This window comes from Triturus cristatus, chromosome 10 (genome assembly GCF_964204655.1).
Source record: "Triturus cristatus chromosome 10, aTriCri1.1, whole genome shotgun sequence".
Lineage (NCBI taxonomy): Eukaryota > Metazoa > Chordata > Amphibia > Caudata > Salamandridae > Triturus > Triturus cristatus.
The window spans coordinates 926895528-926919781 of record NC_140593.1 but is presented as its reverse complement, the minus strand read 5'-3'; the positions used below and the strand labels follow the sequence as shown (position 1 = coordinate 926919781).

Sequence of the window (24254 nt, the reverse complement as noted above, 5' to 3'; positions counted from 1 at the left end):
TACCCTGGAGGAATTTGTTCCGCTTACAATACAAAATACCGTGGATTTGCTCACTAAAGCTAATTCAGGTTCCCCTCTTGACCCCTGTCCACTAAAGATTACTAAACTAGCATCGGGCCGATAGCCAAACTTCTCACGCCCATTTTTAATAGGATGTTCCAAGAAGCAATCTTTCCTTATATCTGAAAGACGGCTTCCATTCTCCCCCTCCTGAAGAAACCGAGTTTAGATGCAACGGACCCTAACAATTTTCGCCCTATTTCCCGGCTTCCCCTCCCGGCGAAACTGGTGGAAAAAGCTATGAACACACAGCTTACAGCTTTCATAAAGTCATCATCCTTGCTGGATGTATCCCAGCATGGGTTTAGGGAGGGTCACAGCACCGAATCCGCTTTGATCGCGGCAACAGATCAGAGTAGGTTAGCAGTTGATCAAGGCGGCAGAGCAGCCTTGATCCTGCTGGACCTATCCGCCGCGTTCGATACGGTCCATCACAGATTGTTGATGGACCGGCTGAGGAAAGGAGGTGTTCGGCAAAAAGCATGGAAATTGCTGAACTCCTTTCTCTCAGAGCGGAGTCAAACAGTGGCACTGGGAAACTTTACATCTCGCCCTTTCTCCCTGCCTTGTGGGGTACCACAAGGGTCCTCACTGAGCCCAACACTTTTTAATGTTTACGTTGCCTCCCTTGCCCCTATCATTAGATCTTATGGGTTTAGTGTCACGTCATACGCCGATGACACACAGATCGTCGTGTCTCTATACCCCGGAAGTGATGTGGGAATGGATGTCAATTTCCAGGCCTGCATGCTGGAAGTGGCCCGGTGGATGGCCAGCAACTGCCTCAGGCTAAACTCCACGAAAACGGAGGTAATGCTGTTTGGAAATAATCCCAGCTTTTGGACTCCTACCTGGTGGCCTCAGGAACTAGGAGCCTGTCCCAGCCCAGTAAGTAATGTAAAAAACCTCGGGATGGTGCTGGATGACAAACTCACGATGTCACTACAGATTAAGGCAGTAGCATCTAAAACAGGCTTTATTCTAAGAATGTTGAGAAAGATCCTGTTTTTTCTTCCTCCCGAAAGTCGACAAACGGTGGTCACCGCTCTTGTGTCCTCCAGACTCGACTATTGCAACAGCCTTTATCTGAATATTCAGGAGAATCTGATGCATAGACTGCAATTATTACAAAATGCGGCGGCCAGATTACTTACGGGTATTCCAAAGTTCTCCCCGATTTCCAAGGCTATCCATGATTTGCATTGGTTGCCTATCCACAAGAGAGTTCAATTTAAATCCTTGTGTTTGGTGTTCAAGGCCTTGAAGGGGGAAGGCGCAGGTTACCTGACTAAGCATCTTACCAGGTATGTCCCTGCCCGGCACCTTCGTTCGGCAGAGGCCGGACTCGTCTCCATTCCTACCATAAAAAAAGCCCGTTGGGGAGGACGCAGGTTCTCCTATGGGGCTGCCAAGCTCTGGAACAAACTACCTCCCCATTTGAGACTTATGGAGAATCTTCTCCAGTTTAGGAAAGCTCTAAAAACTTGGTTGTTTTAACAACTACGCCAGCTTAAAATTCAGGATTTGTGGACAGCGCCAGGACACCTACTTGGTAATCGCGCGCTTTATAAAACACCATAACATAACATAACATAACATAACATAACATTTTTGCTACTTCAGAGCTTTCAGAGACACTCAATAGCAATATTAACTAGGAGTTTCTTGTCTTTTATTTCTCCACGAACAGTTGAAATTAATGTGGGGTTGTGTCCCTCTCCAGTGTCAACATAAATGCATCAACTGTATTTCACTAAAGAATTTGGGTGAGTGCTAAAAGTTGTATTACCTCTATGTATCAATGTGTCTATGTATGTCAAAGTCCAGCCTCTCACCTTCCTCATCCATAACCAAGGAATATAATTGGTGAGCTGAAAAAGAATCACACAATCTTCCAGGACTGATACTTTGAGCATTAAAAGGGTAGTGCTGAAAATAATGCTAACCTATTCCAAACCTCTGCTTTGGTATTATGCCGTCAGCCTAGAAGGATGGCCTAAGGCGGTTAGTATTGACACAGTTCCTATTTCCTTTCATCTTCCATATTTTATTTACTATTACCTAATGGACATCACAAACTGAATTGTCCTTTGGTGCTTAAATACCAAATATTATCTGTACAACAAATTTTAAAAATACACTCTTGAATGATGAAACATGAAACTATATTGGTGAGCAGACCCAGGTTTTCGCTATAGCCGCAAAGACGCTGATGCTGCATCCCGTGCGAGAGCAAGCGCGAGGTGGGAGATGTTGTGCTACTCTTCGCTCTTCACTGTTCTCGTTGTTTTCGTCGTCCTGACTCACCCGTTTGCCCTCAGGGTGAAGCCCCATCGAGGTCCGTAGAGGTCCAGCGGGCCCCGCTGCTCCGGGACTTCGAGCTGCCCCCCGTAGCTTGTAGCTGCAGCTGCGGGCGGTGGAGAGAGGATAACGAGCACAAGTCGGGAACTGAAGGCACTGAGGCATTGCAGCCTGTGCTTTTTGGCAGCCCGCTCTGTGCAGCACTTCCCAGCTGAGGGCACTGATCTCTCCAACGCCTCTCTGCCGCCTCCCTCATGCACAAGTTATAGTGGCTTGTACCGGGTGCAGCTGGTGACTGCGGGTGCTGCTGTGGATGTTGAGAGGCGTTGTGAGGCTGGGTCTCTCGGAGGGCCTGTGGAGCCTGTGGAGAGAGCGGAGAGAGCAGTGGAGGAGCCGGGATCTCTGTCCACGTCGCACCGCATCGCCTACCTGCCTGGAGCCAGCACCAGAGCCAAAAACCAAAAAGCTAAAGTCAAAGTGATTTAACCATCTTTCACGAGAGCCCAAGAACCTGTAACCAGTGGCATTGTTGAAGTGTTGTTGAAGTTGTGTTGAAGTGTTGAAGCTGCGGAGAAGGACCATCAAAAGTTTTTCCCAGTTTTTCCCAACACCTAGAAATTCAACTCGCCGGGGAGCAGAGGGAGCAGGAGGGGTAGGGGTGGGGAACACTCACCTTGCTCCCGGCTCCCAGCGCAATCATTGAAACTTGCGGGTGTTTTCCCCAATTCGCTGGAGGTCGGCGGCTGATTTAAAGTGAAATCACGAAGGCTCGCAGTGCTTCTGACACAGCAGGAGCGGTGTGTAACATACAGAGCATGGTGAATGCAAAGGGAGGAACGAGTGCGGCTGGCTTAGAGGAAGATCTGGAGAGGCGATGAGATAAAGGGCCACACAGTTTAAAAAGCGATCTTCAACCACCGGGCTAACCTGCTCCAGGCTGATAGGCTGTTGGGCTGTTAGGTTACCTCCACCTCTCCGAAGCTCGATGATGCCCCCTGGTTCCCTCTGGTCCCAAAAATACCTCGTGGGATTACAATAGATTACAAAAGAATATTTTGTAATGCCATCCAGGTGCTTGCACTCAAATGCACCAGTAGAATCCGCTACAGGACTGTCAGGGCCATCTGCAAGCACAGCAAGTCACTCTACAGACCATTGTAGTCCCCTTAAACTCCCAAAAACTATCCGGCGAAGGAGAAATAGGGAACACCTCTCACATCTGAAAACTTAGCCATCGGTGATGTCAATGCTCACAAAGGGTGTAAGGAGCTCCAAACGTGGTAAGGTGGCAAAGGAAGAGGAAGAGGAAAAGGTGGTCCAGTAAGACCAGGAGATGGACACCCATGTAAAATCGGAGAATGAGGAGGCCATCCAGCCTGCTCTCTCAGAGTTTAAAGTGACTCCTTATCCCACCGTAATTATTCGCCACCAGAATACAGGCGAAAACATTCAGTTGTCCACATTTACACAGCCACTTTGTGGAATTGCTTTACAAGCAGGAGTGGAGGACAGTAAGATGGAAACGGATCTAGCTGAGGGCAAAGTAGAAGTCTTTCCGAATGAGAACTTGGATAGAAAGGAAACATCATCATTATCACCATTGGCAGGGTTGGTATCCTTGTTTGATGAACCCCAAACCACTCTAAGAAGTATCATCAAATGTAATTCTGGTCTTTCTCTGACGAAGTTGTGTGAGCAGGCGCCACAGTTCAAAGATCGTAGCCCTGTACTGGGGAAAATGGAGGACTATACCCTACCGGACATTGCTATACCACTGGAAAAAAACAAAGACTTGCAGGCGCATTTGAGAAAAACAAGTACCAAGGATCTGGACCTGTAATAGAGAATGTCTCCGGTTTTATTAGAAGGTCAATCGCATATGCCAGCCCAGTACAGCAGTACCCCCACTAGTTCTTCTCATGTTCATTCACTAGAATTGTCCGATATGGGGACATCAGTAGCATTTCTGGGTAAGAGAGCAGATAACATCGTGAACTCAATCGAGAATGTACGGGGGTACCTTAGATACTTTTTATGCACTGGAGTGAATTCTATCATCAATTATATCTTTGTTAGAAAAAAGTACGGTAAATTCTGATCATATATTGGAAGTTCTCTCACATATTTTAATGGGGATCCAAGAACTTAATCAAGTTAATCATGCAACAAATAAGTTAGCAAACGACCCTGATATAGATTGCCGCTCATGCCAGACATGTAACGGGGTGTTTAAAAGGGAAATTAAGATAGAGGAGCAGGAAGTTAAGGAGGATTCTATAGGTGTACCGTCCAGAGGTAGTCTCCTGGTAAGTTCATCCCCAGTTAAACAACATAGAGAGAGTTTCCAGTCTACTAGTCAAGGGGGAAATTTAAATTTAAAAGTAACCCCGGTTACGGCCGCACTACGGGTATACCCTATTTTTTTTTAAAGTATCTCAAACAACTCACGCACGACAGGTCCCTCGATTAAATCACAGCTTACTGAAGAGACTGCTAATACTTTAGTCAATGTACCCTTACGTGAGGTCACCCCACGGAGAGAAAGTAATACCCCACATAGTCGGAGGGGAAAGAAGAAGAACAGGATTTGACGTATCCCTAAATAGAAACAGAAAAAACTGCGGTTCCCTTCTGTAATTAAGGAGTTAAATAGTACAAAATCACCATCAAGTAGGAAGGATCCTGGGCCCGTGGGGCAATCTATATTGAATGTTGGTCATAATTAGGGCTCCCTGTTTTCCGTTTGTACGGATTTTTACAGATAAATACAGACAGAAGACAATGTATTTTCTGTCTGCATTTATTTTTAAAAGTGGAGAAATACCGAAAATTGTGCTTCTTTGAAGTGACTCTCCGTGCTGTCTTTCATGAATTATAAGCCAGCAGCTAGCAGATGGACAGTATGGGAAATTAAACAACAGGATGAAATTTCTTTAAATAACGCATATGTCAACATATATTTATGGTATAATGCTAGTATTTACCACTAGATGTATCGTTATGTAATATTTGGCAGCTTAAATAGCTAAAACACAACAGACATCAAAGTAGGAGTGTGTGCCTATCAGATAAATAGATATGGAAATGTACAGTTTTACCACATCGTTTATACGCAGTACACAAAATAAATATGGATAAATACAGATAAAATAGCCAAACAATAAATATGGATCAATACAGACGGAAATTGCCAAAAAATAAATACCATAAAACCGGAAGCCCTAGTCATAATGCAGGGATAGACAACGGTAATCAGCCGACTTGCTCGAACTCGGAGCTAATTAAGCTGTTTAGCCAAGAGGGTCAGGAAGAAAGAGGGACTTCTAAAGTCAAAATGGTTGACATTGAGAATCGGAGTTTTCCCCGCAACACTACTTTAGCTAATTAGGAAACAAGTAGAGACCCTACACCAGGAAATGTGTTGTTAAATTCATATGTCTGTATTAGAACAGGATTTAGATAGCAGAGATGCCCCTCTCCCTCCTTGTGGACGGGATATTTTCCCAGTACGGTTTGATCCCGGCAAGGGGAGAGTTGGGGTGGGGGACTTAATCACAGTTTGTAGCAGTAAAAGGGTTAGGTCAGAGAGGCGAACGGTCTTGGGGCCGATTGATAAAAAGCCTATAGGGCATATAAGGCCGGGTGTCGGGCATTCGAACAGGACTTTGCTCTATGTTTCCGTGTTCGACACTGACTCAATGTTACTGAATAGAAGTATCCTTCTTCAGTTGCTATCAGAAATAGAGGGCTTGTGACTTGTCACATCAAAGACCTAGAGTTGGTCTATTTAGACATGAGGAGTGCCCCTCCAAGCACTCACATCAGGGGTAGTTTCAATGTTAGTATTAGCTAATGTAGATTCCTTTAGGAAGAGAGGAATAGACGTGCTCCCTCGTGTGAACCCATGCCCAGTTCCCTCAAAAATTTCAGGAAAGACCCAACAGGTGCCAGGTAGCAGGTTTTCCTCTCCCATGGGCATTATAATGCCTATAATTCCTAAAGACATCAAAATAACAGTAGGGAGAAATCTAGGAAGTTGAGAAATTAACATTATAGGTCCCCAAGTTCAAAGGCCCAGTAGTCCCATTGTGGAGGATGAGATGGCCCAGTGGAGCTGGGTAGCCGGTACCCTGAATGACTCAAAAGAAACAACAACAAGCATTTACAATGCAATGGTCTCGGCATTGTCAAAGTTAGAGGTATTGGTATTGCTCATGACATTGGCCTACTGCTCTCTCCTCTAAAATGTCAGTGCTTGGAGATGTGTTCCCAAAGTGGCATCTCCCTGTGCATCCCTACCCTCATTTACCATAATTGTGACCATGTACAAAGCACTACGTCAGTGACTAGTTTAAATGTTATAACTAGAAGAACTTTACCAGGTCTTGTCATAGTCAACATATTTTGGGTCCGATTCTCAGAGCTATAATAGTTGTATGCTTGGCTTACATACGCAACAGGTGTTTAAAGTATTTATGCGCATTAAGAGAAATTGTATTTGAAGCTGTTCTTAAAAATTGTCAAATAGTTTAGCAACACTGCCCGTGTCATTCGTCTGTTTTCTTTTTCAAATTGGAAATATTATTTGGGTACATTTATTTTTAAAATGATCACTGATCTTGCTTCTCTTCCTCTGCCTGTTTTTGCATATAATCAAGTAGTCCTAGGAGAATTATTAACAGCCACTAATTATTAAAATTTGCAAACGTACATGTTTTCATACTGGGACCCCTGTCAGTAATATTAATGGACTATATATGGAATTTTGATCATCTTATAACATGTGGCTACATGCCTTGCCTTAGCAACGGACAGTCCTCTTTCCCACAACCATGCACCCTGCACATCGGCGGCCAAAGTGTTTATTGTGCAGGAGCTGGGATCTGCCTGTCTGGTGGCCAAAATGAACATGAAAACGTGTCATCCTTGACTCCAAACAGTGTCCTGGGCCGGGAATTCCCCAACCGCAGGCAACAATCCATTATTTCTGCAGGCAGGGATCAGAGTCTCACCGGAAGCATCCGCCCTTCCGCAGGCTGATTGACTAGTGACTACAACCACCAGCATTGCTGGTCAGTATCCCTATTTGTATTCACCCCTCCCTACCTCGAAGTGCTGAGAGGCTAATGCAAGGAGACATATAGCGCTTTACAAACACCCCGAGTGACATAGATATGAAAGAACATCTGGGCTAAATAAAAGCCACTTCAGAAGAAACCAACTTTTTAAAATGTATTTTAAATATTGTAGCCTGTTTTCCGGGACCTCTCACAATCTAGATCCACCCGTCCGTTGCGAGCTAGGTGTGTGTGCCTGTGTGCTCTTGGGCAGTGCTGAACGATAAACTAAACGTGATCTGTGAGCCTCGGAATACATGCATTACATTCAGTGGTGCTTTGGACGTTACTCAGCTGTTTGCGTGAACTTTGACCCTCCGTGCTGACTGAGCTCCGATTGCAAATCCTGCCAACCTCGTGCCAGGCTGGGGGCCGGTCCCATGATTAGGAAGACTGTTAATCATTGTGCAGATTAGGAGAGCGCCTGCCCGCGGCGGCTAAGAGAGCATCTGACGGGAATACACTCTTTACCTATTAAATGCGTTCATACCACAACACCTCTTACGCAGCCTGCTTAGGACTCCTCTGTCACTGCGGGATGCAGGGGGGCTACAAAACAGTGCCGTGCAATAAGGAATCGGGCTTGTGTTTCACGCTCCAATGTTTTTCCGTTTTTTTGTCATTTTTTTCAAATAATGGAACATCGCGTGCAGGCACTCAGGCCCATTAGAGCCGCGCTCTTGGGCTGTAATCCTTTGCAGCGGGATGTGTCAGAGCAGAGAGACAGGCATCGCTTTGAAGGAGCAATGGCGGGGAGGAAAGGGAGATAGTGACGTCTTTCTCCGAGGTCAAGCAGAAACGCCTCGGAAAAACGCAGCGTCATGTTCGGATTCGGGAGCGTGTTTTTCTTTCTCTCCTCTTCCCATTGGCTGGAATGTTTACATTCCAGAGGAGAGAAAGAAAGAAAAAAACACGCCCCCGAATCCGAAAAAGACGGGGCTTAAATGGACAGACGCCCCTCTCCTCCAATGGCTGGCCTCCGTTTAGGAAGCCAGCCAATGGAGAAGAGGGGCGGGTTCAAGCCCCGTACTAGAAAACATTAAATCTCGCAAGCGAGACTGTGCAAGCGCAGCCTTCGCAAGCCAAGACCTAAAAATGCCCTTGTTGCGGGGGTAGCCAATTGGTAAGAATCCTATCCTGGAATTTAGCGGGGGTGGGAAAAACTAATTGTAAGCTTAAATCGTTATTAGAATATGACCCTAAAATAATTTGCCTCCAGGAACCCTGGAAGGGTGAGGATTTTCATTTTGAGAATGTTTATGTATATTGTTGTGACCAAAAATATTCTGTAAAAGGGCATGCTAGTGGTGGTTTAGCTATTTTACTTAGCTGTACCATAAGATGGGATCCTGTGATTTTCATTCATCCCTCAAAGTGTTGTATGGGAGTGAAGTTGAGGATGGGTGAAGATAAATCAGGGAGAGCTGTTTTTCTTTTCCTGATAAACGTGTATATTTCCCCCCGCCCAGGGAGAGCATACAACTCACTGGTTGATTCAATCTGTACTTATGTGCAAAGGATAAGTAGCACTGAAGAATGCTCGTGGATTATGATGGTGAGAGATTTTAATGCCAAATTATCCAATGGTGCAGTCATGTCTTTTTCAAACCTTGAATTGGAGGAAGTATGGTTCATTCCATATTCTTTACTGCCCGATCATTTAAGATCAGATAAACGAGGCCTGTTACTTTTGCATAATTTGAGAATGTTCGACCTAGTAATATTAAATGGCAGATTTCCAGAGGATTCCCCAGCCTCCTATACTTACCGGGGCCCATATGGTCACTCATTAATTGATTACATGGTGGTATCTTACCAACTTTTTAGTGCATGTACACAATTCCAGGTATTACCAACAAGCATGAGTGATCATAGAATTTTGGCTGTTAATGTTGATATAGAAATCGAGTCGCCTGAACTTTGGAATCATAGGGACGAAAAGGTTTTATATAATTGCAGTAATGGGCACACTTGTTGGTCAAATAATTTGCTCCCAAGTTTTAAGAGCGTCTTTGAAAATAGTGTCTTTACTTGTACTCAAGAAACCCCTATTGACAGGGTTGAGAGAATCCTGGCTGCAATTAGTTCTTTTGGAAGAAAAATGCAAGTTCATAGTGCTGCACCTCCAGTGATTATACCATGGTAAATCAAAAAATTGAAACGGGAAATTAATGCTTTACTTAGAGAACAATATAGGGTGTCTATGATACCAAGACAAAGAGAAATGAGCAGACTAAAACAGGTACGGAAAAGGAAAATGGTATCGGAACGTAGAAGGGTCAAAGACTGACGTTGTGTTAAACTTCGAGAGGTTGCTCACACCGGTGACAGTAGGAAATATTGGGCGCTGATAGCAAAATTGTGCGATGGCAGAGAGAAGTCAAAACCCATTTTAATTCCAGATGCAGAATGGTCTGTGTATATTTCCCAGCTGTACGCTTTAAATTCAGCAGTTGGATGCCATCAAGATGTTGTCTCTGCCCCGTCCGTGGGGAGCGAATGTGGAGCTGAAATAGAGGGTTATATTAAAGGGGCAAGATACTCTAGTGCAATGGGTCCAGATGATGTACCAATGTCCATAATAAAACAGGATGGCGTAGCATGGGCGAAAGTTTTACATCCACTGTTTGTCCATTGTTATACCCATGGCGATATCCCACAATCCTGGAAGGGAAGTATAATTGTTCCACTATACAAAAAAGGTACAAAAAATTCCCCTGCCAGTTTTAGACAGATCTCTCTCCTGGATGCGACTGGCAAATTATTTGGTAAGAGCATTCTTACCCATCTGCAAGATTGGGCATTTGGAAACGATCTCATTCCCGTAGAACAAACATGATTTCACAAAAACAGTGGTACCTTGGATAATATCACCGCCTTGCAAACCTTAACCGAAAAATATCCAGTGAGCCGGGGAATGCCGTTATATTCGGTTTCTATAGATATCTCTACTGCATTTGACGGGGTAGATCGGGGGACGTTGTGGAGAAAACTGGCCACCATGGGGATACCAGGGAATTTATTACGACTGGTTATTGCACTGCACTCCTCTACTTGGACGCAGGTTTTATTGGGGTCTTTCAAGAAAAATAGAAACTAATAACGGGCTGAAGCAAGGGTGCCTTTTGGCCCCTCTTCTTTTTTCTATTTACATTAATGATTTGCCAAGAAGAGTGGGGCTCAGCAAAGGGCATTCCCCTAAATTAGGAAATTTAAAGTTGAGCTGCCAGCTACATGCATATGATGCCATATTAATGGATTTAACTCCAACTGGACTTCAAAGACGCCTTGCTGAGTTGATTAGGTATACAGAAGAACACTATTTAAAAATAAATATTTAAAAGAGTAAAGTTATGATTTTTAGTTATCGGGGACGTAAAGTCAGAAAAAACTTGCATTGGTTCTTGGGAAATGAGAAACTGGAAATAGTAAAGTTTTATCAATATTTTGGAAAAATCTTTACAAACAGGTGTTCCGGTAGCAATCATATGGATCATTGTAAAGGCAGGGCAATCTCACAGGCCTTTGCAATTAATCAATTGTATACACACTGCGGGAAAAGACACTTCACACACATTTTATCAGTCTATTAAATAAAGATACCACCAGCATTGAGCTATGCCTGTGGAACAATAGATGCAAAAGAGGGGGATAAATTTGAGAAAGTGGAGGGACGGATCTGGCGCCAAATATGTAATTTGAATTGCGCTGCTCCTATCGCAGCTATTAGGTTTGAATTTGTTTACTCTCCACTTATGTGCTATCTATGGCTGCGTGCTTAAGATGGAGCAACGCACTGGTAAACAGCTCCGAGCATATGTTAAGGGTAGCACTATGTGAGGAAATCTTTGTCAGGATGAAAGAAAGAGTGCTCTTTTTAGGAATCATTTAAAAGCAAAGACAATGTTCGGCTTAGATATGGATAGTGCGGTGGTACTCGGTAAACGTGATTTGAAAATCAGAATTAAAAAACAATCTATGGGGTTTCTCGAGAAAGAGATACTAAAATGTGCGCAGAGAATAGTAATAATGATTGCATTCTGGGGAGTAGTATTTACAAAAAACCTCAACCATACGTTTTATGGAATCTTAAACATGGAGTACGTAGAGTTATTCTGTTGCTTAGACTGAATTTACTCCCTCTAAGAATCGTAACAGGAGCTTGGGAGGGCATTACTAGACAGGAATGACTTTGTCACTTATGCAACTCCTGTACACAAGACTTAAATCACGTCCTATTTGTTTGCCCCACATTACAACCAGTACGTCGCAGATACCTAAGGAATTGTTTTTTAACGTATAATATCATCACAGCAGAAGAGGCCCGTAACTGTCTGCTGGCACCTCCATCTGAACTTGTTTGTTTTAAAATTTTCAGCTTTTTAAACAATTTTTAAATATATATTAGAACAGTATTGATTGAATACTACATATGTTTCTGAGCACTTGCCCTTTTCCAACCTTTTTTGCTGCTATCGAGTACTGTATGCTGAAAATTCTTCTTGAGGTTTGAAATATTCTTGCACTGTTATTATGCTGCTGGTTATCTTGTACTGTATTGTGAATTGACAAATCCCCACACTTTTATTATATGGTTTTAATCTTGAAAGTTTTTATGATAGCATTAGATTGTAATCTACGTAAAAGTCCCCTAAATACTCATTGATGGCAATCTGATTTATTATGGATCAATCCTCTTGGCACTTGAAAGTTTATTGAATGGTTCCCATATATACGTTTTTCCTTGTTTTTATATGATATGATATGATGAATTCAGTACTTCACTGTCTCTCTTTTTACGGAGTGTAATGTAGATTTTGGAATGTCTCTTTTTTTTATCTGGAACTCTTCGGAGTCCCAAATCATAATAAATATAACTGAAACTGACATGACTTTGTGACAAAATTTACACGAGGGGCCAAAAAACACAGAGAGAAAATAACAGGCAAGTAAAACATAAGAAACAGACAGCTAATTATAAGCTGCAAAGGAGAAGTTAAAAATAAATACATAAATGGTTAGGGATGAGGGTAGAGCTACGGAAATAAAAAAAAAGAAGGGTAACAGTTAAAAAAAAAAGTGGTTAGATGGGTATCCACGTATGAAAAAAAAGGTGGATGTCTCATACAAAGATCTCAATAGCAATTAATGAGTTCACAATAATAACAAAAAGCTGATGATAGGGTGATTTGGCTTTTAAAGGTTTTACAGAATTGACGCAAAGCTTACACACAAATACCCGCAGCTGGTACTAATCCACTGAACTGCCTGCCAATGTTCCCTGGATATACATTTTTCATATCATTATCTTCTACAAACACTACTGCTTTGACTAAGATGGCAGGTAACATGACACGGTATCTTTATAAAACATCACATATATGCTAAGATTATTACAATACAGTTTCTAGTCCTAATAGGTTTCCTCCCACATTAGTGGGAATGGGGCTGGTGAGGGGTGTTTCATAGCTTATGGTGATGGTAGTTTAGGTTGCTCTCTTTGCTGTTAGGTTTGTTTTCTGCTATGTCCTTATAATTCTAAACCAAGAAAAAATTGCCACAGGATGTAAAAATTGTCACAGTTCCAGTCAATACTCTGTAGAACAGAAGTTTCACCCAACTCTAGTAATAACAAATTAGTGAAGCAGCTAAAAATAGGATTACGCCACTGCTCACATTTGTCGTGTTGTCCTGTAATCCTCCTGGTTGCTTCCTGTATTCAGTACTCCTTGAGTCTGGAGCCCAATTTCAGAATTTTTGCTGAAAGTGCCTTCTAATGTAAACCCATTCTGAAAGGTAAGCTTCCCCTGAAAGGAAAAAAAACAAAGATCAGTTAAAAGGCTGTTCCTTACACCATGGAGCTTCTTTAATCCCAAATCTGTCTTCAAATCTTTAAATGGTAATGAACTATGGTCTATTTTTAATAATGGCATATAGTAAATCAGTTAATAAATGTGAGAGTTTAATTATGCCTCTGTTTCCAGTGTTGCCAGTTGGAGATTTTAATGAGCCCTTTTCATACTCCCACTTAGCGGCCAGTTGCTGACATCTTTGTGGTCTACCTCACTATAATCTTTTATCTCCCACCTCAGATGACCAGCAGGTCTTTAAGAAGCTACAGAGAGAGAAGAATGATTTACATCATAATACTAACGTTTATTGCATGTGTAAATGTATGGAACAGTTAAGACAGGAAATCGACATTAAGGGAAATTAGACAATTTGCTAAAAAGTTAGCTAAAAGTTCGTAAAATAAGTCAATGGATGAGTAGTTACTCAAAACCTGACCAAGCACTTACTCAAAACACTCAACACTAAGGGGTCCATTAGGATGTAGGGTGGACCGTCACCACCATGCGGGCGGTGGCGATCAGCCCCACATCGTTCCCCGCCCGCCACCCATTTCCCCCGCCATATTAGTGTGGCGGGGGTGACCGTCCGCCGGTTTTCCGCTGGTCGACTAGTCGACCGGGCGGAAAAGGTGCTCAATATGGTGGCGGTGTCTGCATGACACCGCCATCCATATTTGGATGCAGGCGGAGACGTGCCTTTCCCGCCACGGAAAGGCATGCAGGGTAGGGGGCGTGCACATGGGGGGTACCTATGGTACCCACCTACATTGTCATGGACATGGTGGCAGGCACCTCACGGTGCCTGTCACCTTGTGCATGACACTGCATACAGTGCATTCCCAGCATTGTGACGGGCGGTGCTGTGAGCACCGCCTGCCACAATGCTGGGAATGGAGGATGCCACCGCCACAGTGGCGGTGGCATGCTTATTGCAGGTGCGGGACCGCCGCACCACTGGCGGCCGGTCCCAGCACCGTTAGGGTGGCGGGCGGACTAAAGTCCACCCGCCATCCCAATGGGCCCCTAAGACTCCTGATATTTAAGCATGCATATTTAGGTGGTAGGTAAAGGAATGTTTTGGCTGCATACTTCAGTGCCAGGATGTGATCACATGCAGTTAAGTCATGTCATTTACTATTCAATGTAAGTTAAGATTCAGGCAATTTTCAGTTCTATTTCATTGAGGTTTAGCTACAGAAAGAACTCCGAGAAGACTTGGCAACCGATGTCAAATAAACCAAAGAGGATACTCAGTTATCAAAAATGGGAGGATCTTTGAAAAATAGGAAAACATTTATAAAGTATTTTATCTAAAGATTATCCATTGTGGATTAGTTCCTATAAACCTATATAGGATCTGCGCGTTTAGACAACATACACTATAGGATTGGTGTCAGACTGATTCTAGACACCCCTACTGGGTATGTTAGCCTGTATACCACCTAGCTCACAGTGCCACTAAAAACCCCTCTTACCAAGGACCGAATAGTTCTTGGAAACTATCGAACATGACAACCCTGATCCCTCAGAATCGTGAAAACAGTGTACTAATTTTTTGCTTGGTCACTCGTGCTCACTTCGTCTCAGAGAGATGCACAGAATAAACGGTGGGGACGTTTTTCAGTAAGCATTTATAGAACCGTCATTCTAGTGTAAAATATGTGTGCTGAAACAACCATTAGACAGTAACAGATATAAATGATTATAAGTACTAACAGAGTAAAAGGATGGTAGACTTCTACCATCGTGCTAAAACAATGAATACAGGCAAGTATAAGAAATACATGACAGTGAAGTGCGTACTCCTAAGATGCAATCCTAACTAGATGTACCTAAGTGTACCTAGCATGTATATGGGTGTATAAGCCAAGACTCCCTGTAGGATAGAGTCAACCCCATTACCTTAAGTGAGAGACTATGGGACCCCATCTTGGTCTCGAGATGGACACCCCACAAGGGATGTCAGACCACTGCAAGCTGGAGTGTCTGCGTGCAGGAGCCTCAGCGTCTCGTGTCAGTGTGTCGGAATGGAAGTCCTTTTCTACTCTGACTATTTCAGTCAGATATGGTGTATATATACACAAATTGGTACCCTCTGGGAATATACCTTGCTGTGTCATGTCGGACTAGGATGACGGAAGGAATGACCCTTATACATACTTAGAATGCAGGAGATGATAGGCCTGCTGTCCTGCTGTAACTCCAAGAATCCTCATGCATAATGAATGAGGCTTAAGCTTTTCGGGAAAAAACGCATGTCATCTTTGGACATTAATGTAACTAGGTAAAAGGTCAGTACTTAGAACCGTTATGCAGTGTAACGGTAGGGGAGGATATAGGCGAAAGGTGAGGTGACTACTTGAGCCTATATTGGGGTACCTATATGGAACATAACACCTTTAAAGTACCCTCATCGCTCTATCGCTGCCCATGTGATATAAAATCATGACTAGAATGCTTGATTGCTTGATATAATGTCAGTCAATGGTAATTGCTCGGACCACATTCCAGACCATCATTTTTTGCCCACTTTGTCACTTAAGACAGTAACCAGCTGCATGCATATTAAACTTGGTGACCTCCAAGAAGAACAGAATAGGCAAAACTGCCATGCCAGGACCCCTCAAACATTCTCCCAATCACTTTTTTATATTTTGAAATAAATAGATTTAGGCATCCAATGGATAGAAAACATCTTAGATGCTCATAGAACATAGGCCACAATATTTAGCTTGTATTCCTTTAATAATTTTGATGGCTTAGAGGAAGTTGGAGATATAAAAAGTCGATCCTGATAAAATAGCATTTATCAGGAATCTGTTAGGAAATAATCATCTTGTCATGATTATGTGAAAAAATAGATTATTGAAGCCTGAAAAGTAATTCTCCCCACAACCACATAGGTAATGGAATTGTTTTTTCATTATTGATGTAATTCATAGTTCTAGAAAGCACTGGGCATTGCCTCAAGTCTACTTTATACTGGTGTGAATCGGTAGACCTTATTGAAGACTGGCTGAATATAGTGATATATTAAGAAATTTTCAAGTTGTACAGTGAATAACCAAGGCTAAAAAAAAGTACAACGGAGAAGATATTAATCCCATAGGAACTGTATACCTTTTTCTAAAGGGATTCAGGCAAGGATACATAGCAACTGCTTTCTAGACTGATGCATGGCGACTGTTTTCTAGGCTTACAAAAGTATAAATTGTATTATTCATGGGATTATCAGAGAGTTAGACTATGCAATATTGGTTTGTGGAATGTATGATTTTCATTATGAAATAGATGCAATTTACACAAAATTGCGCATATTATACGAATTACATTTCACCAGCATCCTAAGGAGCTTCTTTAGGTTATACCTCACACAAAAAAAGCCAGACCCACCTATCTCAACAACCGACTCAGCTTCCACGCCCCCACCCGAAGCCTCCGATCAGCCAACCTCGCCCTCGCCACAGTCCCCCGCATCCGGAAAGCCACCGCCGGTGGCAGATCCTTCTCCTACCTCGCCGCCAGGACCTGGAACACTCTCCCCACCATCCTACGACAGACCCAGGACCTGCTGGCCTTCAGAAGACTCCTCAAGACCTGGCTCTTCGACCAGTAGCACCCCCCCCTCCTCCCCAGCGCCTTGAGAACCTCTCGGGTATATAGCGTGCTTTACAAATGCAATGATTGATTGATTGATTGATTTGAAGTATCATCAGGAGGCTGGCTCGAGGAGAAAATATATTGTGTGAGCTGAACATTTCTTTTGCTTGAACCAGCGTAGATAAAAATCACACAAAATGTTACGTTATATCATAAAACTTGGTAATTACTATAGATTACCAGGGCAAAATAATAAAATTGTACATCAGCAATAGACTATGGTACTGTTATTCTATGTACATTTAATGAGCTGTTTAACACCATGAGACAACTGGACTTTAGTGGTGCTCTACCTGGTGCTCCGCATGCGTTTGAAAATAAAATAAAAATAATTTGCCCATAGGTGCGTTCTTTAGGAAAGAATTGGCTATCTGGTGGCAGAATGAAGTGGCCCAGCATACATTAATTAGGCAAAGGACTGCCCTCCAGTTATTTTTAGGTTTAGTTGTTGGTAAACGGATTTCAAGCAATGTACTCACCTTTCAACCTTTGCAAATTATTGTAATGGCAATATGTGAAAAAATATGATAGCTTACCCTGCCGGCCAGGAGTAGCTCTTCTGTGAACTCGCCCTCGTAGAGAGAGTCATCTTCAGAGATGAGAACCCCTGGACCCTATCAACAAAAGCCTACATTACTAAATAAAATAGTTTTTGAGTGATACATGTTTAACATCCAATTTACAAATTCTCCATGTGGAATGAATACACCTAGTTACACATGGAACATACATATACAACACTGGCACATCGTACATTTTTATTAACAAGGGTGGATCTGTTCTGTTTTGTCTATACCTGTAAATAAAATTCCAATAAAGCCATAAAGATTTCTTGACCACTTTCACTTATGTACTTCCACCTTTGAATCCTCGTAGTATGTCACGGACTCAAAAACGGGCAAGCATCTCTACATTGGGACTAAGCATTGATTGTGATTGTGTAATTGCAGTGGGGCTGGAAGCTCCTGTAATCAGCTCCATTGGAATGACAAAGTCTGCAGTATTTGCACAGATCCGGCGCATTAAACCTGGATATTTCAGCTGCTGAAAGGAGCTACAATTTCTGGGTGAAATACCAGTGAATACTGAAAAATTACTGTACAGTCAGAAACAGGATTGGTGATTGATTCACGCAGTAATTCCTAATTACTGAAGGGAACCTGAGGGTCCAACATTTAATCCCTGTTAACACCGTGCCTGGAATTTCTCCCACACTTGCCATCAGTAACTACCGGGAGCAGGTTTCTCCCATGGCCTGATATTGAGGCCCTGTGTGCAAGATATTTCATAACATTTAAGCGTGAATGCAGATTCGAGATATGCGAATTACAAGTTCACTGAATAATACAAGTGTGTGGATAAAGATTGGAGAAATGAGATGCATGAATGCAGATTAGTTCAAACAAAAATTGATTAATAAATTAAGATTACGGGTTGATGAAGAGTGAAGCAATTCAAAGACTATGTAATGTTACTCAATGCAAGTCTACGGGGGCTTTTGAATGATAATAGCTTAAAATGTTTAGAGGCATTTTTAAAATACAGTAAAAGTCTCTAAATGCTATGTCATCAAGTACATAAAACCACAACCCAGCTTTAAGCTCACTTTATACAATATTTCTTATCCACATCTAGTGGGAGATCCCCACAACGAAGCCTACTCTTTAAATAAATCAAGGTACCATTCTCTGGGTTCTCTTCAAGCAAAAATATACTTTGTGATTGAAAATACAACCTAAAGCCTTAAAGAGAAGGAGACCCATTGCAGTGTTGTAAACAAAGTAACAGGCTGGAGTTCAGGCTGATATTTACCAGTAGTTTAAAAATCATATATTGGAAAGTGCTGATACAAGATTTACCACACAAATAAGTGTCAGACTTTTTTTTTGTGGAAGGCTGAAGTACATAACCAGAAAGTGTCCCGCATTAATTAGCTATAAAAGTCAGAGAAGATGCGAGGTCCCCTATAAGGTATAAAGATTAATGAACATTTATAGGGGAGATAGAATGAAGCACATGCAGATTGACCAGACTCAAATTGTTAACATATAGATCAAATGTTTGGTTGCACAGTGGATGTATCCTGTTGAAAAAAATTATGTAATTTTCAGTTGTCTCATTTATTTAATAGTAAATCTGCCATTCCTTACATCTGGTTCAATGTACCGGAGTCTGGTGAGTCAGAATCCTCCTCCATGTTTGAACAGTACCACCAATATCGATCCTTTGTTTATAGGTATAGTTAAAAAAACATGATTTCTGGTCTTTTTTAAAGATTACTTACCGACATCTTGTTCATATGGAAGTATCCTTGGTAGCAAGCGCCGGACTGCATTACCATGATGCCTGGACCGTGCCTGTTGTCATCCTGCCACATTCCAATATATCGCTCTCCCCTGAAATGATAAACAATGTTTACACTCTGTGTAACAATTTCACTGAATTATATGTTTTTTAGTGTCTGGCTAACGCATTATACTTATATCCCTTATTTTAATGTCCCATAAGCATATCTACCACCTGGCCTGACTACACCATATAAAGTTTTCTCCAAACTACATACAACACTCTACAGTTGCTTCATATCTTTAGGAAAATTATCTCAAATTTGACACGGCTCTAAAAAACCCTTTTTAACTCAGACCTATGGCTAATGTGCTGCTGGCATAATTAGAAAGCTGTTTTTTATACATGTTATCTTCCCTGCGAGTTTTCGTTTGTTCTCAATAATCTTGTCCCCATTTTTAACATTTACTGAAAGGGCTCTTGATGGAATGTGGTACCTCATCTTTTTGTAAAGCTCTATCATTTTACAAAAGCGTACATTATTTTGGCAAGACCACATTAATTGGAGACAGAGGCCTTGTAGAACGGGATTTAAAAGAGCACTCTTTAATATATGAAATGAAACAAAATAACCTCAGCACTTGTGGTTATCACAAGCATTCTTCATTTCATGTTTTAGCACAGATGGCCATCACTATACCTGTAGGAATATTTTATTTCATCTATTACAATTCACACAATTTTCTCACAATCCCACAAGTCTTGGAGGAGACATTTTTTCCTTGAACTAGTCCTCTTGCTTCTATCTCACATGACTCTTAAACTTGACATATTGGCGTAGCTAGACCTTGGGCCGCCGGGGGCAGCCCCTGCATTTACCACCCGGGGCGGATCTAAGAGTGGGGGGGGGGGGGGTGCTGGCGAAACCTGTGCGGCCGCTGCCCCGCGACATTTGCAGTAATGGCAGGGGGGATGCCCCCAAAACCTGTGCCGCCTTCAAATTTCCTTGTGTTAAATTTTCACATGCAAGACCATGACATAAGAAATTTATTTTAAAATCATGAAATGTTGACTGGTCAGACCACCATATCATTCTATTCCACATCAACCAGACGATCCAGCGCCTACCCCGTACACGAGAATCCCCCCCATTGGATGAGAAATCTTAGACAGATTCCCCTTGCCGACCTAGAAGAAAGGGTAAGGTCACTCCTTCCCACCACCGCATGCAACCTTTCGACAACTGAACTTACCACACACTACAATGCAACAATGACCTCCATTCTTGACCAAATAGCCCCCTTGAAAAAACAAAAGTAATGGACCATTCCCTCCAGATCTTGGTTCAACACAGACCTTAACTCGGAAAGAAGACAATTAAGAGCTGCAGAAAGACTCTGGCGGAATAACGCGACCACAATCTACCTCGACCAACTCAAATCTGAACGCAGGGAATATAAAAAACACATCAAGAAGGAAAAAAACTCATTCTTCTGTGATGCACTAAACAACGCCAAAAATCAGCCCAAAGAACTCTTCAATCTCATTAGACAACAAACTTCCAAACCCCCCTCTTCCTCAGTGAAGGCCTCCAAAGACCTATGTGACAACTTTGCTAATTTCTTTACTGAGAAAAACACCAAGATTGAGCTCTCCTTGGACAACAACCGTCAGTCGCCCAACGCAAGCCAGCCCCCCTCCAATGAAAATAACAACCCACCCATGCACCCCCCCCCCCCCAACAACTGGAAATCTTTCAATCCCATCTCTGAAACAGAGATCACTAAATTGATTACCAGTTCCAAACCCTCCTCCAATTTCTCAGACCCTATTCCTGCTCAACTGGCTAAGAAGCTCAAACTCACCCTAGCCCCACTCTGGGCCAAGATTATAAGTACTGGAGTCATGCCAGACTGTCTCAAAATTGGCCAAGTCACGCCTCTACTAAAAAAAAAACAGGCTCTGACCCCAACGATCTCAATAACTTTAGACCTGTCTCCAATCTCCCATTCTTAGCCAAAATCCTGGAAAGATGTGTTCTCCTGCAACTCACCCAACACATTGACAGCAACAACTTCCTAGACCCCCTCCAATCGGGCTTCAAAAAAGGTTGTAGCACTGAGACAGCGATCTTAAATGTCATAGATGATGTTCACAATTCACTAGACACCGACCAATGCTGTCTACTCATACTCCTGGACCTATCAGCAGTGTTCAACACGGTAGACCACAAACTGCTCGTCAATATACTGCGAGAAAGGGTAGGAGCAGATGAGGTGGTCTTACAGTGGTTTACTTCCTTTCTGCAGAACCGCACCCAAAGAATAAAAATGTAAAACTGCACGTCCAACCTACTCCCCATAAGCAGGGGTTTTCCGCAAGGATCAGTTCTCTCCCCATCACTGTTCAACCTCTACATGGAGCTCCTCACCAATATACTAAAAAAAGCCAACATCCCCTTCCACCTATATGCGGACGACACCCAGATCTACTTAGAAACTGCCGCCATTTGTGACATTCAAAGACTAAACACCACCATCAAAGAAGTCCGACACTGGCTATCCTGCAACCACCTGAAACTCAATCAAGACAAGATGGAAATCCTTATAATTTCCATCAAAGAGCAAACCCCCCAAATCACAGAATGGCTAAAAACCATCAATGCTCTCAACTGCAGTCTCACCCCGGCAGACTCAGTAAAATCACTGGGAATCACTCTGGACCCAAACTTAGACATGGTTAAACACATCAAGAACAACGCCAAGAGCGCTTTTCTCAACATAAAACTGCTCAACAAAATAAAACTCTTCATTCCCCCCAATGACCTCAAACAAGCTACTCAATCCCTGGTATTGTCCAGATTGGATTACGGGAACGCAACCCTCACAGGTACAGCAAAATCTCACTTAGCTACCCTCAGAACAACTCTAAATGCAACAGCTAGGATGGTCACTGGAGTAAAGAAATACGAACACATCTCTCCTGCTCTAAGAGAGCTAAAATGGCTCCCAATTAAACACACCAGCTTCAGAACCGCCTGTCTCACACACAAAGCCCTGCATACTGGTAAACCTGCATACCTGGCCTCCAAACTCATCAAAGCCGGTCAGACAAGGAATCTCAGGAGTACCAACACTCTACTTCTCACCCCTCTGAAAACTCGCAAACAAAAAACCTTATCACGCTCCTTCTCTGGCAACGTGCCCAAAATTTGGAACTCCATATCAGTCCATTTCAGGACTAACCCATCCTTTCCAAAATTAAAAAGCCAGCTCAAAGGCTTATTTCTCAACCGACCTCTTCTGAATAGACAGCTGGCGCTCAACATTGAACCTCGCCTATTGCAGCACACAGTCACGTTGACAAGAAGGCCTCTACTTCACCTACCTCTGGTCTCACTCCTTTGGCTTCCCTGCCCGAACTGGATTCGTCACGAATCAATGTGTGTATTTTTGTCACTTTTTGTGTTTCAACTGGATTCATCACAAATCAACGTGTTTATTATTGCTATTTTGGGAATTTGATTACACTATCATAAATACTGTAAGGCACTTTGATACCCTTTGGTCTGGTTAGCGCTATATAAAACTATTAAATAAGAAATCTTTACAAAATATTGTACATTTTCGTGAACCACCATTTTGCCATTTCCACACAGTCCTAGACACCTTCAAAGGAAATAGAGCACCTGTCCATTGCCATTTTCACGACACAAAAGGGAATCCCCAGAGGTTTTCTAACACCATTTTTTTTAATAACTTGGGAGCAAGAAAGTACAGAAATGCAATGTGTATTTTTAAGCCTACCGTTTCTGCATCTGGATGGTTGCTTTTCTCTGTAACAGGCTTCACCCTGCATTACCTTTCACTGTTGTCGAGCACTCCATAGCCCTTCCTCTTGTCGCTGTCCCAGTGCCCAGTATACTTGAACGGGTGTTCATCTGTTACCGCTGTTTCTAGAACTCCAAACCCATGACGCAGATTTTCCATGAAGTACCCCTTGTAGACCCGTTCATTGCTGTACCTGGAAGAAGAGATTCAATCACTACTTCAGGTGAACACTGTGCCCTTCTGCTTCACTCATGTGTAACATTCTCGAGCTTTAGGAAAGTTCTAGAAAGTGACACTCTGCGGGCAGCAGGATTCATGGAGCTCTCAGGCACAGCATTAGCAGAGTAAATGCAGGACTTTCTGTAGTGCCCAAGTTTATAAAGGTTTAAGAAAATATTTAATGGTCACCTACTGTATGGGGAAGGATATTCGGGTATGAAGAGGGATCCAAGGTATGCTATGCCCTTTTGATACTCAAAAACATTCCATTCACACCAGTAAAGAAGCACACAGGAATGTCTCAACAAGTTAACTAAGCTGCCACACCATTTATTGAAAGACAGTGTAAGAGAAATGCCTCCCAGTGGACTAAAATAATGAGGAGAATCGCACTGGCATCACCGGGACATGGTTAATGCCAACTTGCTTTAATTACTGACTGGTGTGCTTCCTGTGTTCAAACAAGGGGTATTGGCAACAAGGCCATTCTTCATTCGCACAAGTCGATTGTGGTACCCCCACAAGGATAACAAGATGAAGTATCTATTAGTCAGCCAAAATTCACAAGACTGGAGATGACTTGCTGGGGCAATGCACAACTGCTAGATTCAACCATTTGCACGCCAAACCACCCGAGAGTTTACGCTATACGCCTACAGGGTATATATCTCAACACTCACCAACAGGGCGGGTAGTCTGAAGGCAGTGGTCTGTTAGGGTCATGGGAGAGCCTAACATGCCGCCTGCTGCTGTGAGAGCACCGACTGCACGTTCCTGCATGATGTGGCATGCATGCTACACCATGCAGGAACTGGGGATGCAAATCAAGGGGGGAACAACAGGTGCCCCCCTGCATGCATCCCCAGGCCTAGGAGCAGCAGGGTGCACTCTTAGGGCCCCCTTAGTTGCCTCTCCATTACCCTTTTCAA

The 24254-nt window shown here is 42.8% G+C and overlaps 1 protein-coding gene across 7 annotated transcripts in view; it reads right to left on the bottom strand.

Annotated features, from left to right (window-relative positions):
• The window catches only part of ALS2CL (ALS2 C-terminal like), a 573008-nt gene that overhangs the window by 113259 nt on the left and 435495 nt on the right, over positions 1 to 24254 (bottom strand). For all 7 annotated transcript variants that reach the window (XM_085628757.1, XM_085628756.1, XM_085628751.1 and 4 more), the window contains 4 exons: positions 23138 to 23299; positions 19275 to 19386; positions 17527 to 17604; positions 13155 to 13285 (listed from right to left, as the gene is read on the bottom strand). In XM_085628757.1, the coding sequence (XP_085484883.1) occupies positions 13155 to 13285; positions 17527 to 17604; positions 19275 to 19386; positions 23138 to 23299 (483 nt within the window). The remainder of the gene's footprint in view (positions 1 to 13154; positions 13286 to 17526; positions 17605 to 19274; positions 19387 to 23137; positions 23300 to 24254) is intronic.